At 37.2% G+C, this 17227-nt stretch overlaps 1 protein-coding gene across 3 annotated transcripts in view; it reads right to left on the bottom strand.

The window, feature by feature from the left end:
• Positions 1-17227, bottom strand: part of LOC105542078 (chromosome unknown open reading frame, human C2orf76) — a 57432-nt gene that overhangs the window by 12375 nt on the left and 27830 nt on the right. For all 3 annotated transcript variants that reach the window (XM_011983447.1, XM_011983446.1, XM_011983448.1), the window contains 2 exons: positions 6612-6662; positions 2894-2931 (listed from right to left, as the gene is read on the bottom strand). In XM_011983447.1, coding sequence (XP_011838837.1) covers positions 2894-2931; positions 6612-6662 — 89 coding nt within the window. The remainder of the gene's footprint in view (positions 1-2893; positions 2932-6611; positions 6663-17227) is intronic.

The following is a 17227-nucleotide window of genomic DNA, read 5'->3' as shown; positions in this document are numbered from 1 at the left end:
TACCAGTTCATGTGATAGTGCCATACTGTTCTAATTACTATAGTTTTATAACATGTCTTATATGTTAGAGCTAATTACTCTCATTTCTCTTTTTCAGAGTTCTCCTGATTATTCGTATTTTTTACATACTAATTTTCAAATCAGCTTATTTAGTTTACATATAAACACAAGTATTGTGTGTTATTGGGGCAGCATTAAATATGTAAATTGAGAGAATTGATTTTGTGCTGTTGTATCTTCCTATCCAAAATATCCTAAGCATTTCTGTTTAAGTCTTATTTTGGAACTCTCATAGCAGGTTTTGTTTTGTTGTTAAGTTGAAGTACAATTTCACACTATAAAATGCACAGATCTTGAGAGGAGTTCACTTTAATGGGTCTGAAAAATTAATCCCAGAGCTTAGATTCATATTTTCAAGTGTGTGTGTGGTGAGGGGTGAGGAAGGACAGCAGCATTTTAAGTTTTCTTTTTAAAGACCCTGCACATTTCTTATAAAGTTTATTCCAGGATATGACTTCCACACATAAAATGGAAATTAAAGTTATTGCAATATCTTTAATAGAAATTATTCTAACTTTATAAACAGACCACTGATTACATCCATAATACACACATACACACACACACACACACACACACACACACACACACACACACACGAGGCTATGGTGGGAAGGTATCCAGTCAGTCTTTTTATTGTTGGAATGGGAAGAAATTTCTGAGGATATGTAGTAACTGCAATTAGGAAAGTCTCTAAGTCCAGAAAACTAGGGAAATGGGAAAAATGCCTTTTATGAATGAGTTCATTAAGACAACAGAATTATTTAGAAGTCTCTCCTTTTGGCTGATGAAGGAAATTAAAATTATAGCTGAGTTGGAACACTGACAGGCCAGGCCAGCAATGCCACAGGCCCCGCAGATGGGGAATAGAAAATGAAAGGACAACAATAACTTGGAAATGAGAAAAATGACTGTGAGCTGGATAAGGCACAAATGAGGACATGTGGATAAAGTTTCTTTGAAGTTTTAAAACTGTATCTGTGAAAATATATTGACCTCTTCCCTTAGAAAAGTTGAAGTAGAAACTTGCAGAACCATCCCCAGGGCATCTTAATTAGCATTGTTATGATTTGGATGAAAGTTTATAAAGCTAGATTCCAGAAGCACTCTAAGTGACTTAATTGTTTTGGAAATCCTCCCTTAAACAAATACATTGTTCAACTGTAAAGACAAGCCCTAATTTTATAACTAGAACCTGCCAGTGTGAAACATGTCTTAAATATAAGTAACAATTCTAAGATTGTTTTGTCTTCCAATGACAGGATAATTTCCAGATTTCTAAAAATGTTACAATACTGATAATTTGAACACGATGAACTATGTCTTCACTAAGATAAAGGAATAATTTACTACTTACTCCTTTTTGGAAACATGAGCATATGAAAAGCCAAACGATGTAAAACATGCAGCAATGAATGGAAAATGGGGACTCACTTTGCTTTACAACCTTTTCAAAGAGCATATTGTTTTAACTTTATTTTATATTTATATTTGTATTTTAAATATATTGTATATAATATATAAAAATATAAAATAGGACATTTCCTATTCTCTACATTTTAGGAATGAGGTTGAAAACATTCCTGTCCCCAAGGAGAGAAATTGGACGAAGTCCAAATACGGTGGCCATACATTCTAGTACCAATCAAAGGGGCAGATTCCATATCACAGCCCCAGACACATGTGAGCATGACATTTTGAGGCATTTCACAACGGATATTGTAAAACTGGCATATACAATCCTTGGTATAAAAAATAAAGTTACTAGAAGGAACCAACCCTACTAAACTCTTAACTTTTGCTCAGTGAAACTGATTTTGGACTTCTGACCTCCAGAATTGTGGGAGAATAAACGTGTGTTGTTTTAAGCCACAAAAAAATTTTTAAATAAATTTTAAAGCAGTTATCAATCAATGGTCAACAGACATACCCTCATGCCATTTTCTTGTGATCTGTGATACCCATTTATCGGAAAGGTGATTGAGTGTATGAAGTACAATTACGACAACAGAAGACAATGAAATAAAATGAATTCATAAGTACTTCATTCAAAAATTGTTACGGAAAAACTACTATGAGCCAGGCATTGTGCCAGGTATTGGGATATGACAAATAATATCTTGTTCTTGAGTAGTTTATGTAATACAGTAAGATTACTGCTTTAAAGAGGACTCTATAGAAGGCCACTGAGATTAAAGGGGAAAAAATCACTCTGTCTGATAATTCTTTGATTGTGGCTTCATAAAAATGTTACTCCAAAAAAGTAAAAAAACAGAAATATAAACACACAACAAACCCATACATAAACAGCTCTCTTTGGGAAAGGCAAGACAACTTCAGTATTGCAGGCCGTGGCCCTGGTGGAGCTAAAAGGTGTGCTCCCAGAGCCACAGTTTCGTGCCTTCTCTTATACCTAGCAAGAATCAAATCAGAACAAGTGAATTATTTGTGTTTGCTTCTGGCCCTTTTGTTCTGGTACAGAATTAAGAAGATAAAAGACACTGGATTGCCAGATAATAAGCAGTTTCTTTTATCTGTAAACTGAATTTACTTTTCCAAGTTTTATGCTTATTTTATGCTAAATATGTGCCTGACAAAATATGGTATACTTTTTTTTTAATTACCACTTTTTTTTAAAGGACCTATTACTAACAGGGAAATAGTTTATTTTTCTTCAATGAAAAAGCCAAGGCAGTAGAAAGGGTATCTATAAAATAAAAAGCGCTATTATAATGGGAAATATTTTAATGTACAAGTATTCATTCACTTATTCACAAATTCAACCAACATTGATTACTTGCTATGTGCCAGATACTGTACCTGTGGAACATACCTTTGATTTATGCGCTTGATGAATAATCTTTAGTGTATCTGAAAGAAAAAAGCAAGTTATCTTTTTACACAGTTTATTCTAAACTTCTTTTCAAATTATTAAAATGATTGGAGGGTGGCTATGAAATTGAGAAATGTAAGTCCTTGTTTTATAACCAGACTCACTTAGAAATATACTATATAGTAAAAGAAAAATTACTTTTGTAGGTCATTAAAATTGAAGTAAAAGATCTTTATCTTTTAAAGCCTTGGTCTTTAGACACACAGCAGTGTGTGTCAGAACTTTATGTCAACTCAGCACATTTTCTCTTAGAATGGAAGACAAGCAAATCACATTACTGTATCTTGTTTTCTGGAATCACTACAGACCAGGATTAGCAAATAATGTAAAAAAAAAAAAAAGTCTTAAAATAAACATTAGCAAAAGCATTTCAAAAAAATCTACTCAGACGAGATACAATGACAAGAGAGCAAAGGATGACACAGGTGTTGCCACTCTCAGAATTCAAACACTGTATCTAGGACCACAGGTAATCGGAACAAGGCTGCTAATGCCCCAAGAATATCAATATCTGCCTCTTGGTTTGCAAATACTGCACAGGCTCACACCATGTAATCTGCTCTATTCAAACCCAGCTTCACTCCTTAATTTGTTTATCTTGAAGTCAGGCTACACTGTGCATTTCCAGTAAGTAACTTCTCCACACTTGGGTAAAATTCTAATTCAGCAACAATCAGCCCTTAATTACATAATCTACGCAGCCATTCAACAGGTTGAAATTCAGAAAGTTTCCAATTCTTCACTCATTTTTATTTAACCATTTAATGAATGCATTATGATTACAATGTATTACTGAATAAACTCCCAACCTTACACTAAAACTCATTTCTATCAATCACGTTGTAACAAGGAATTCCAACAGTGACAGGAAATGAAAGGATCTATTTTTAAAACAGATCTTATTTAACTATGTTCTAATAATACAGAATAAGGTGGCTATCGAGATAAGAACTAGCACTCTGAATTTGCCCATTATTTTAAATAGTCAACTTTCAGTTATCCATTGCAATTCTTTTTTTTTTTTTTTTTTGAGACAGAGTCTTGCTCTGTCACCCTGGCTAGAGTACAACAGCACTATCTTGGCTCACTACAAGCTCCACCTCCCAAGTTCAAGCAACTCTCCTGCCTCAGCCTCCCGAGTAGCTGGGATTACAGGCGCCCGCCACCACGCCCGGCTAATTTTGTATTTTTAGTAAAGACAGGGTTTCACCATGTTGGCCAGGTCTCGAACTCCTGACCTCAGGTGATCCGCCCTCCTTGGCTTCCAAAGTGCTGGGATTACAGGCATGAGTCACTGCACCCGGCCTTGTAACTTTTTATACAAGGTCAACATAATCCTCAGACTATAACTCTGTATTCCTAAGAAATAAAAATAAATCTAACCTAAGTAAAATGTACATATTAGGGATGTAAATAAACCGTAATTGCTAAAAATAAGCTTAAAATGTGTGTAAGAAAATAAACAAAGCTGACTTTCAGCTTATCTAGTATTCTGAATTACCTATCATGCTCTTTTTCTTACTGTAGATACGTTTATTATTTGAGACAAGTGAGAGAAGCCAATAGTAATTTTTTAAATAACAGGAGCTCAAAGTCTGTTGCAATCAACCTGCAAAACTATAGTCTGACCTTACTAAATATTAATCCTGTTCTATATATTTTGCTAATGAGCCTTTCAACTAGAAATCCTGCTGCTCTAATAGGTTTGGCAAACACACAACTAAATGGCTACATATTTTAGCAGAAACAGAAATGTTTTGAAGAGAAGTTTTTGCCAGATTTTTCTCTCCAACAGAAAGGGGTGTGACCTGAGGAGTGGGTAAGAAAGGAGAAATGACAAAGCAGCAAAGAGATGTATTACTGTCCCTTTCTGTGTTCAATAAGTTACTTCCCTTGTTCTTGCTTCTTTCAAATCATCCTCATAATGATCACAAACAACACCTATGGGCATTGTTTTCTAAATACAAATTCCTTGAGGAAAGCAACCTCACAAAAATATCATCTTGTATTTGTGCAGCATCACACTCAGCTTTACGAAACAGAGAGGGATGAGCAGCCCACACTGTACAACAACTACATTTTTGTGTGCCCTCATGCGTCATGTCTAGGCGATAGGGATTTAAGATAAGCAGCATGCGTGGTAAATCAGTAATAGATGTGGATGCCAATTAAATGGGAGGAAGGCTCTAAGAAATCTCAGGCTCTTGGTGGCAGAGAGAACCAGCCCTTTGCCAAAGGGCAGGGAGATAGTAACAGGCAAAACCGAAATTTGACTCCACACTCTTTCCACTCCCTAATACCCAACAAAGTGCTCTGTCCCACAGACTGTGAGGTGGCAATCTCAGACTGTGAGGCAGCAATCTCGGATGACAATGACAGGCGAAAATAACACTGCAGCCTTCCTTGTTCAACAGAAAGCAGAAGATTGTTAAAGAGCCAAGTTCAGACAAAGCCACTTGAAGTCTACGAAAACTTGAGTGGTTCTAGAATTTCTTCACAGATAAATGTATTCATTTTTTCTGCCAATTCATCTGAACAGTATAGAAATACTAGGACAGAAGGATGTTAATAAGATAGAATAGCCTAAAAGGTACATTATCTACCACAATAATGCTTAGCAACTTGGATATTCTAACGCTTTCATTATCTAAAATTTCTTTCAAAAGAACTTCCATGGAACACAGCTTTGCACATAGACATATAGACACACACACACACACCCCATGAAAAAGGAAACCATATGTAACTATTCTAATTTAAAATGGCATCTGTAAGTTGATTCAAGTTTAAGGCTATATTTCAAGACATTGTATTTTGAAAGCCTTGAAAGCCACAATTGAGAAGTTTCATATTTACCTTAATCATCCTTTCTATTCCTTTCTCTTATTCAATATTGAGTATGTAAATTCTTTAAGCCCAATAAATCAAAGTACTTTCCACTCAGTGCCTTCAACTTCTGCTTCACTACCCCTTATAACCTTACAATTAGTTTCTGGATATTAAAATGCATACACACGGTGAAGACTGTGATTTCAAAGGATTTTAGGTCATAAGTTGTTCTATCAAATGAGAACAGAATGAAAAGCCACTCCAAAAAAATAATCTAAGGTAATAAAAAATTTATACTTTAAAATGTCTGCACCAATTAACAGAAATATGTATTAGGTGCATCATACCTTTCAAGTGAAGTCTCAAATTCAAAGATTGGTGAGTGTCCCTCTGCTGAAGGTTAATAACTGTGCCATCTTTATAACAAACAATGAATGACATCTAGCTTCTTGCCTTATTACTCCATTTTTAAATCATCAATTGTAACATATAAAACTACGATATAACATGCTCAAATTACTGGCATTTAAAATGTTAAATCCCTTCTTTTAATTCTTAGTCTTCAATCATTTTCCTTTTCTAATTATCTGGCAGAGAAACTCATTTTAAACATAGTTTTGCCAAACATGCTATTCTTTGCAAATATGTCACTTCCTTACTATTACAATTCATTTGCACAACATACTAGCATTCCTATATTTCTAAATAAACTTCCAAATTGGTTTTTATTTACAGATAGTCAATTCATTTTTGAAAACAAAATATGTTTGTAACAAACTAATGCAAAATTGTATTAATATATAGTTTAAAAGAATAAAAAAATGGTTACCATATTTATAATTTCTGAATGGTGGTGGCAGGCTGGTCCTTAAAGGGACATCTACAAGAGAAAGATTATTTTTATTACACAATAAGCAAATAGACACTCATGGAATATGTACAGTCTTTTGGTTCTACTCTTCTCTATCTACAGACTAAGTTACTTTGAAAAAACTGATAGAACACAGAACGAATACATCACCGAAATCCAAGAGCCATCTATATTAGTTCATTTTCATACGGCTATAAAGAAATACCCAAGACTATGTAATCTATTTAAAAAAATGTTTAATGGACTGGGGAGGCCTCACAATCATGGCAGAAAGTGAAAGAGGAGCAAAGGCACATCTAACATGGCCAGGCAAGAGGGTTTGCGCATGGGCGCTGCCCTTTATAAAACCATCAATCTCATGACACTTATTCACTATCATAAGAACAGCGTGGGAAAAACCCACCCCCATGATTCAATTACCTCCCACCAGGTCCCTCCCCTGACAGGTGGGGATTATGGGAGCTACAATGCAAGACAAGATTTGGGTAGGGATACGGACAAAGCATATCACCATCTAAAATATTAGAGTTATTGACAAGATGTTGAGCTGTTACTATTTGAACTAAGACTTTAGTAACACTATTAAAAGAATTTTTAATTTCATTAAAGACAACAGTATCTATGTATAGTTAGAATATATACTAATACACTTGTGTGAGACATATATATATAGCTGATGTTTGTTTAGCATATGAATCTGAGAACCCCTTATGGGTCTTTGACCGTTAGTGGAAACCAATGACCTGGAACAATCTTACTACTCTTACCAAAATTCATATAACCAATAAATAACTCCTCTAACTCTGCAAAGACAACAAAACAAAACACAGTAAATATTCTTTTAAAAACATATTCCAAATGCCAGTACTAATTTTGATTAATAAGATCTGCTGGTACAACACCTAACAGAGAAATGTGTGTGTGTGTGTGTGTGTGTGTGTGTGTGTGTGTGTGTGTGTGTGTATAAAAATTATATATGCATATATTCCTTGACCTAGTCATTCCACTTCAGAATGAATGAATTTATTAATTGATTGAGACAGGGTCTCATTTTGTTGCCCAGACTGGAGTGTAGTGGTGAAAACATGGCTCACTGCAGCCTTGACCTCCCAGATTCAAGTGATCCCCCTGCGTCAACCCCCAAGGTAGCTGGGATTACAAGTGCATGCCATCACGCCCAGCTATTTTTTGAATTTTTTTGTAGAGACGGGGTTTTGTCATGTTGTCCAGGCTGGTCTCAAACTCCTGAACCTAAGCAATCTGCCTGCCTTGGCCTCCCAAAGTGCTGGGATTACAGGCGTGAGCTACTGTGCCCCGCCAGAAATTATCATAGAATTATAGTATGCACACATGTGCGTGTAAAATGACATTCATAGAAGGGTATTAACTGCAGCATTGCTCACAGCAGAAAATGTTAGGAGAAGTCCAAATGTCCTTCAATTAGGTACTTGTTAAGTAAATCATAATATGCCCAAACAATGAAAAGTACTTTTCAACTGTTAAAAGAAAAAGAAGGAAGCTCTCTACTAACATGATAACATCTTCAAGTTATGTCAAGGCTAAAGAGATATGACAGAACATTATTTTTAGGATGCTACCTTTTGAGTAAAAAGGGGATGAAATGAGAATTTATGGTTGGATTTGCTTGTACTTGCTGACTGGTGGTAGGGAGGGCAGGGGGTGGTGCACTGGTCAGACAGGGACCAGAAGGGGAAAGGAGACTTTTCACTATATTCCTTTTTACATTTTGATCTTAAAACCACATGAATGTGCTATCTACTAAAGAAAACTAAAAACAAACCAAAAAATCCACATATCTAAATGAGGAAATGTGAAGGTTTTTTGAGACAGGGTCTTGCTCTGTTGCCCAGGCTGGAGTGCAGGGGCGTGATTATGCTCACAGTAGCCTTGACCTTCTGGGCTCAAGCGATCCTCCCACCTCAGCCTCCCAAGTAGCTGGGACCACAGGCACTCAGCACCATGCCCATAGTCCCGGCATTTTTTTTTTTTAATAGAGATGGGTTTCACTAGGTTGTCCAGGCTGATCTAAAATTCCTGGGCTCAAGCAATCCTCCCACCTCATCCCCAAAGTGCTGGGATTACAGGCATGAGCACCTGGTCAGGAAATGTGGGGTTTTTAAAAATGCTTTTTCAAGGTCAAATACATATCAAATTAAAATAGAATTTATTCATTTATGTCACAAGCATTTAAAGCACCTACTACCAGGTATTCCAGGAACAGAGTGAAAGAGGAGCTGCCCACTCATGACAGCGTGTGCTCCAGTGGTGAATGCTGTTAACAAAAGTACATTTCCAGCCAGTGCTACGGTCCTAGGAGTGTGGTCCTCACCCGGCTACACGTCAGAATCACCCAGCCTGGCACGAGTGGATCCAATTCACAGTAGGCTGGTCCCAGGCAGAGATATTTAAACACAAAACAAAACAAAACAAAACCAAAAAACCCTGAGATGATTCATAGTCAAATAAATTTACCCGGGGGCCAGACAGGTGACAACAGGTGAGTGAAGCAGGTCAAACAAGGAAGGGCAGTGGGATCTGAGAGCACGCGCCCATCAAAGGGGGCTCTGCCAGTCAGTGCTGACTGATCAGTGCTGTAGGAACATGCGCCTGGAGTGGCCACACTTAAAGATTTAAATGGCAGTGCTACAAGTCTAGGGTTTAGGTGAAATTTCTTGACTTTTAAAACACTATGGGCCAAAAGAAACCTCTCTGGAGGCAGGAATTGCCCTGCCAGACACCAATTTGAAATCTCTGGCTTAGGCTTACAAGAGTATACGCACTTCATTTTATTCTTCTTCTGTCTCAATCATTTGTGAATTATGGGCCAAAGAAGTATTCATTAAACATCAGAAAGGAGAATTAATTCCATTTAATGTATTGCCATTTTTATTTCCTGAATTAGACAATGAAACTCCCTGAAGAAAGCCGTGAGGTAAAGAACAGATGGCCCCATGAAGCTATTATCATTTAGAGATGTCTACGACTGAAGAAATCAAATCAGTCTTATGTTCAGTCCAGACTTTTGAGAGCAGAGACGACCAGGACACAGCATGTACCTATTCTCTTCCTGCCTTTAAATCTTGACTGAAGTGCTGCCTCCTCTGACAGCCTGCCTAAAGTGGGGGTCTTCTCTGATATTGTTACCTTCATAACAGGTTTTACAATTATAGTTTTGTCTTTTAACTTATTTTTGTCTCTATTTCCTATGAATTTATAAATTCCTGGAGATGACAACATGGGCTGTCCTCTCAAAACCTAAGACCATGTCCAGCCCATCGCAAATTAACACAAACTGGCTTCATGAGGGCAGGGACCACGGCCCGTTTTCTTCATTGTGTTGTCAGAACCTAAACTAGTGCCTGGTACACAGCATGTGCTCAAAAACATTCATGAAAGAATACATATAATTTAATGCCTACAATTGCCAGTGGAGAACACTGAGGTCTCAAGAAGTGCCTGGTCAGTCCAAGGTGTCAAGAGCTGAGATCAGAACCCAGCCCTCTCAACTCCCCTCCTGCAGCACTTAGAAGGGTGGGAACTAAAGCAGTTACCTTCCACAGTGGCAGAAAGACAGATTAGACATTAGACACACTCCGGTGAGATAAGAGCTTTAGCAAAAATGCGCATAAAGATGTCTGCAAAGGAACTAGAATAAAACAAACATGTTCCTTAAGGTAAAGGTCATTTTCAATCTTGCACTATCACAAATAAAGCTGGGAACATTCACGTGGAGGAAATTACTTTCATTCCTCACAGGCACATACTGTCATTCCACCTAGAAGTGGAATGGCTGGATCATACGCTAGGTGTACGTTTAGCTTTCTAAGAAACTGCTGGCAGAGTGCAGGGGCTCACACCTGGAATCCCAGCACTTTGGAGGGCCAAGGTAGGAGGATCGCTTAAGCCTGGGAGTTCAAGACCAGCCTGGACAACACAGCGAGACCCTGTCTCTACAAAAATAAAAATTAAAAAAAGACACACCTGTAATCCAGCACTTTGGGAGGCCAAGGTGGGTGGGTCACCTGAGGTCAAGAGTTTGAGACCAGCCTGACCAACATGGTGAAACCCCATCTCTACTAAAAATACAAAAATTAGCCAGGCGTGGTGGCACACATCTATAGTCCCAGATACTCAGGAGGCTGAGGCAGGAGAATCGCTTGAACCCAGGAGGCGGAGGTTGCAGTGAGCCGAGATCGCGCCATTGTACTTCAGCCTGGGCGACAGAGCATGACTGCGTCTCAAAAAAAAAAAAAAAAAGACATAGTGGTGTCTGTAGTCCCAGCTACTCTACTCAGGAGGCTGAAGCAGGAGAATCACTTGAACCCAGGAGTTAAGGCTGCAGTGAGCTATGATTGTACCACTGCACTCCAGCTTAGAGGAGACAAAGCAAGACTGTCTCCAAAAGAAAGGAAAGAAATAATAAATCATATTCCAAAGAGGCTGTTCCTTTTAATATTCCCCCTAGTGGTATATGAGAGTTTCAGTTCTTCCATATCCTAGTCAAAACTTGCTACAGTTACTCCTTTAAATTTCAGTCATTCTTACGGATGTGTTGTGTAATCTCATTGTGGTTTTAATTTCCGTTTCACTAAAGACTAATGATGGGTATTAATTAATGTGCTTATCTGCCATACACATGTCTTCTTCAGTGAAGTGTCCATTCAAATCTTTTGCCCGCTTTTAATTGTGTTGTGTGTCTTATAAGAGGTTTTGGTTCTGGTTTTAATTGTTATTATTCTAGATAATAGTTCCTTGTTGGATGTATGTTTTACAAATATTTTTTCCACATCCGTGGTTTGGTTTTTCATTTTTTTTCAGTATATTTTGAAAAGGAAAAGTTTTTAATTGTGCTAAAGCCCAACTGATTTTTTTTCCTTCATAGTTTGTGCTTATTGTGCTGTATTTAAGAAACTTTTACCAAAATCAAAGTCTCTAAGGTTTGTTGCTGTTTTCTTCTAGATGTTTTATAGTTTTACCTTTTACATTTAGTTCTTGGCCAATTTTGAGTTATTTTTGTACATGGTAGGAGGTAAGCATTGAGGTTCATTTATCTGCACATGGCTACCAAATTGTCCTAATACCTTGTTTAGGAAAATTACACTGTCCTCAAAAATACCTTGAGCAAAAATCAATTTAACACATCTGTGTGTCTGTGTCTGGACTCCACTTCCCATTAACGAACAAGTCCTACACACCAATATCACATATGCAGTACTGATTAGTAGAGTTTTATAGCAGTAAGTCATGAAATCAGTTAGTGCAATTTCTTCAACTTTTTTCCTTCTTTTTGTGAGTTATGACCATTTGAGGTCTTCTGCCTTTCCTTATACGTTTTAGAATAAGCTTGGTATTATCTGAAAGGAAGAAAAAAAAGCCTGCAGAAATTTTGATTGGAACTGGAATCAATACCACAGTTTGAGCACGCATGGCATCTTAACAGTTTTGAGTTTTCTGATCCATGAACACAGTATACCTCTCCATTTACTTAGGGCTCTTTAAATTTCTCTCAGTGATAGTTAAAGTTTTTAGAGTAAAAGTCTTACACTTCTACCAAATGTATCCTAAGTTTTTCATTTTTTTGATGTTTTATCATTTTTTTCAGTTTCCCACTGTACATTGCTTATAACTATAAATACAATTAATTCTTGTATACTGATCTTATATCTTAGTATCTTATAACCTTGCTAAGCTCAGTTTGTAACATTTGTATAGATTTCATAGGATTTTCTGCATAGATAATCATATTGCCTGTGAATAATGACAGTCTCACATCCTCCTTTCAAACAGGGTTGCCTTTTACTTCATTTTCTTGCCTTAATGAACTGGCTAGAACTTCACTACAATGTTGAATAGCAGTGATGATGAACAGATGTCCCTGCTTCCTTATCTTAGAAGGAAAGCACTCGGTCTTTTACCATTAAGTATGATGTTAGGCAACAGTTTTTCATAAATACCCTTCATCGGGTAGAGGAAGTTCCTTTTTATTCCTAGCTTGAAATAGTTTTTTAGCAGGAATGGATTTTGGATTCTGTCTTCAATTAAAACAATCTTATAGTTTTCTTTTCTTCACTATTAATATGACGAATTACACAGATTCTTTTTTTTTTTTTTTTTTTTTTTTTTTTTTTGGTGGAACCAGCATTGCATTCTTAGGATAAACCCTACATGGTCATTGATACAATCTGGATGTTTTGTCCCCTCCAAATCTCATGTTGACAGGTAACCTCCAATGTTGGCGATGGGCCTAGTGAGAGGTGTTTTGGTCACAGGGGTAGATCCTTCACAAATGGGTTGGTGCTCTCCATGCTGTAATGGGTGAGTTCCTCCTCTATTCGTTCACATGAGATCCGGTTGTTAAAAAGAGCCTGACATCTTCTCCCTCTCTCTCTCTCTTGCTTCCTCTCTCATGTGACATGCTATGTGGCATGTTGACTTCCCTTTGCCTTCCACCATGGTAGTAAGCTTCCTGAGGCCTTCACCAGAAGCACATGCCAGCACTAGGCTTTGTGTGTGGCTTGCAGAACCGAGAGTCATAATGTATTATCCTTTTTAATATTTTTGGATCTGATTTACTAAAGTTTGGGCAAGAAGTTTTACATCTCCATTCATGACGGATATTGGCTGGTAGCTTTATTTTCTTCTAAAAACTTCTCTGGTTTGGCATCAGGGTAAGGATGACCTCAGAGAATGAGTTGAAAAATATTCCCCCCCTCCTTTTCTTTTTTCTTAAGAGACGGCATCTCACTATGTTGCTCAGGTTGTTCTCAAACATCTGGCCTCAAGAGAACCTCCTGCCTCAGCCTCCTAAACAGCTGGGATTATAGGGAAGTACTATTGTGCCTGGCTCCCATCCTTCTTCTGGAAGAATCTCTGCAGAACTGAGATTATTTCTTCCTTAAAAATATGGTAGAATGTACCAGTGAAACCATCTAGGCCTGGAGTTTTCTTTGTGGAAGTGTTTTTTAACCATAATTCCTTTTAAAATACAGAGTTGCTCCGGCTGTTTCTTCTTTAGTCAGCTTTGATAGTTTGGGTCTTTCAAGCAATTTGTCTACTTTATCTAGGATAATGTATTTATTAGCATTAAATTGTTAAGAACATTCCCTTATTATTCTTTTCATATCTGTAGAAAGTCTGTAGTGATATGACAACTCTCACTCCTGATACTGGTAACTTGTATCTTCTCTGTTTCCTGATCAGTCTGGCTAGAGCTTCCTCAATTTTATTGATCTCAAAGAACCAACTTTGACAACTGTCATTGATTTTCTCTATGGTTTTTCTATTTTCTGCTGCAGTCATTATTATTTCTTTTATTCTGATTATTTTAGGTTTCATTTGCTTTTCTGTTTCTAGTTTCTTAACATAGAGACTGAAATCATTGATTTGAAATCTTTTTTAATATTTAGGTGTTTTAGTACTATAGACTTTCTTTTAAATACTATTTTTACATGCATCCCACAAAATTTGAAAAGTTGTATATTCATTTCCATTCAGTTCAAAATACTTTCCCTTTTGATCTCTGCTTTGACCCTTAGGCTATTTAGAAGTGTGTTATTTGGTTTCCAAATATTTGGAGATTTTTCCAGAGATCTTTCTGTTACTGATTTCTAATCTAATTTCATTATGGACAGAAAACAGACACTGTCTAATTTGAATCCTTTAAAATCTATTAAGATTTGTTTTACAGCATGAAGTCTGGACTATTCATAAACACTCCATGTGCATTTGAAAGAAATGTGTAAATTCCATTATTGCTGAAAGCAAGATTCTATAAATGTCAATTCAGTTAATTGGGTTGCTAGTGTTTTTCAGTTCTCCGGATCCTTACTGATTTTCTATTTGTTCCATTCATCTATTTCTTCCTGCAGTTGTATGAGTTTTTACTTCATTTATTTTGAAATTCAGTTGTTAGGTACATCGTTATGTCCTCTCAATTGATGCCTTTATCATTATGAAGCGATAGTTTTATCCCTAGTAATATTTTGCTCTAAAATCTACTTCATCTGATACTAATATAGTCCCTCCACCTTTCTTTGGATTCATATCAGCATGGTATAACTTTCTTATCCTTCTATTCTAACTTGATTTTTATCTTTAAAGTACACTGCTTGTAGGCAACATATAATTGGGACTTCCTATTACATGTCTGTCTTTTAATTGGGGTATTTAGACCACTTACTTTCAGTGTGATTATTGATATGGTTAAAATCTTGCTATTCCTTTAAATTTGTCCATTTGTTCTCTATTTCCCCTTTTTCTCTCTTTTTTTGGATTGTCTATTTGACAATCTTTTACGATTCCATTTTATCTCTTTTGTTAGCTCATTAGCTGTAACCCTTAGATTATGGGGTTGGGAGGCAGGAGGTGCTTTGAGGTTTACAGTAAACATCTTTATCACTGTACCTCCAAATGATACTATAGCACTTTGTAACAGCAAAAGATTTTTCCATTTCTCCTCTGCTGGCCTTCGTGCTACTGCTGTCATAAATTTCCCACAAAACCCACAATACATTGTGGTTGTGTTTCTATAAATGGTCAAATATATTTTTTAAATTTTTTTAAACTAAGAAAAAATATTTTATATTTATTGTATTTACCATTTCCAGTACTATTTCTCTGTGCGCATCCAGACTTATATCTGGTATCATTTTCCTTATGTCTGAAGAAGGCCTTCTAACATTTCTTACAGTGCAGATCTCCAGGTGATGAACTCTTTCAGCTTTGGTATATCTGAAAACATCTTCATGTTGGCTTCATTCCTTAACTGCCTTAAAGAAGTTACTCCAGGCCGGGCGTGGTGGCTCACATCTGTAATCTCAGCACTTTGGGAGGCTGAGGCAGGTGGATCACTTGAGGTCAGGAGTTCGAGACCAGCCTGGCCAGCATGATGAAACCCCATCTCTACTAAAAATACGAAAAGAATTAGCTGAGCATGGTGGCACATGCCTGTAGTCCCAGCTACTTGGGCAGTTGAGGCAAGAGAATCGCTTGAACCTGGGAGGCAGAGGTTGCAGTGAGCCGAGATTGTGCCACTGCACTTCAGCCTGGGCGACAGAGCAAGACTCCATCTCAAACAAAAAAAAAAAGTTAATCCAGTATCTTCTTTCTGGCACGCATTGATTCTGATGAGAAGTCAGCTGTCAATTTCATCTTTGTTCCTTTTTATGTAATGTGTTCTTTTTTCTCTTGCTGCTTTTAAGATTTTTTTTCTTTATCACCAGTTAAGCAGTTAGACTATGGTATACACTAGTGTGGCTTTCTTCATGTTTCTTTTGGTTGGGATTTGTTGAACTGCTTGGAATTGTGAGTCTCTAGTTTTTATCATATTTGTAAAATTTTCAACCATTATTTCTTCAAATATATCATCTATCCCCCATCCCCCTCTCCTTCACCATCTCCAATTACACGTATATTTGGCTACCAGAAGTTGTCCCATGCCTCCCCACTGCTTTATTTTTTCCAGTCTTTTTCTGTGTTATATCTTAGATTGTTTTATTGCTAAGTTTTCAAGTTGACTAACCTTTTCTCCTGTAGCATCTAATCTGCAGGCTAATCCTGTCCAGTGTATACCCATCTCAGACACTATTTTCAATTCAGGTATTTTTAAATATCTTCCATTGCTAACATGCTCAATCTTTCCTCTAGCTTCTTGAACATTTGCAGTATGGTCATAATTATCTCTGTCATCTTTGTTGACTAATTTTATCACCTGCAATATTTCTGGGTTGGTTTCAATTGATTTTTTTTTTTCTTCTGCTCATTATGGATCATATTTTTTGCTTCTTTGCATGTCTGGTAAGTTCTGATTTGATGCCAGACACTGTAAATTTTATCTTGTTGGGTGCTGAATATTTCTGTATTCCTGCAAGCTTTCTTGAGCTTTCTTCTGGGATACAGTTAAATTACCTGGAAACAATTTGATCCTTTCAAGTTGTGCTTCTGAACTTTGTTAGGTGGGAGGAGGGCAGAATTCAGTCTACAGCTAATTTTGCTCTACTACTGCAGCAACACCCTTCTGGATACTCTGCCCGACAGCCTGTGAATAACAAGGTTTCCGCTCCAACAGGTGGAATAAAATCTATTCCCAGCCCTGTAGGAGCTCCGAGCATTTCTCATTCTACTACTTTTAGGTGGTTCTTTCCCAGGCTTCCAGTGGTTTCTTTATTTGCTTGCACTGATCCATACACAACTGAAGACTCACACTCTGCATACCTTCAAAGTTCCTCTGCGAATCTTCAGAGCTCCCCATCTCTCTGTACAGCTCTCTATGTTCCTGTACTCTGCCCTGTGAACTCTCCAGGCTCCACTCCAGACTGCCAGCTCTGACTCCTAAACTCATGGAACCCACCAGCTTTGGCTGAATGCCCTCTCTCCGCCCTGTGGCCTGGAAAGTGGCGCAATCATAGGGGTCACCTTGCCTGTTTCCCCGATCCCAGGGAAATGATTGTTTTATATATTATATGTAGTTTTTTTAGTTGTTTAATATAGAAGAGCAAGCCTGGTCCCCTGGTCCCACTCCATCTTGGCTGAAAGCAAAAGTCTATGACATATCT

This window comes from Mandrillus leucophaeus, unplaced genomic scaffold, assembly GCF_000951045.1.
Source record: "Mandrillus leucophaeus isolate KB7577 unplaced genomic scaffold, Mleu.le_1.0 Scaffold25, whole genome shotgun sequence".
Lineage (NCBI taxonomy): Eukaryota > Metazoa > Chordata > Mammalia > Primates > Cercopithecidae > Mandrillus > Mandrillus leucophaeus.
The sequence above is the reverse complement of the archived record's forward strand: the minus strand, read 5'-3'. Positions and strand labels throughout refer to the sequence as shown.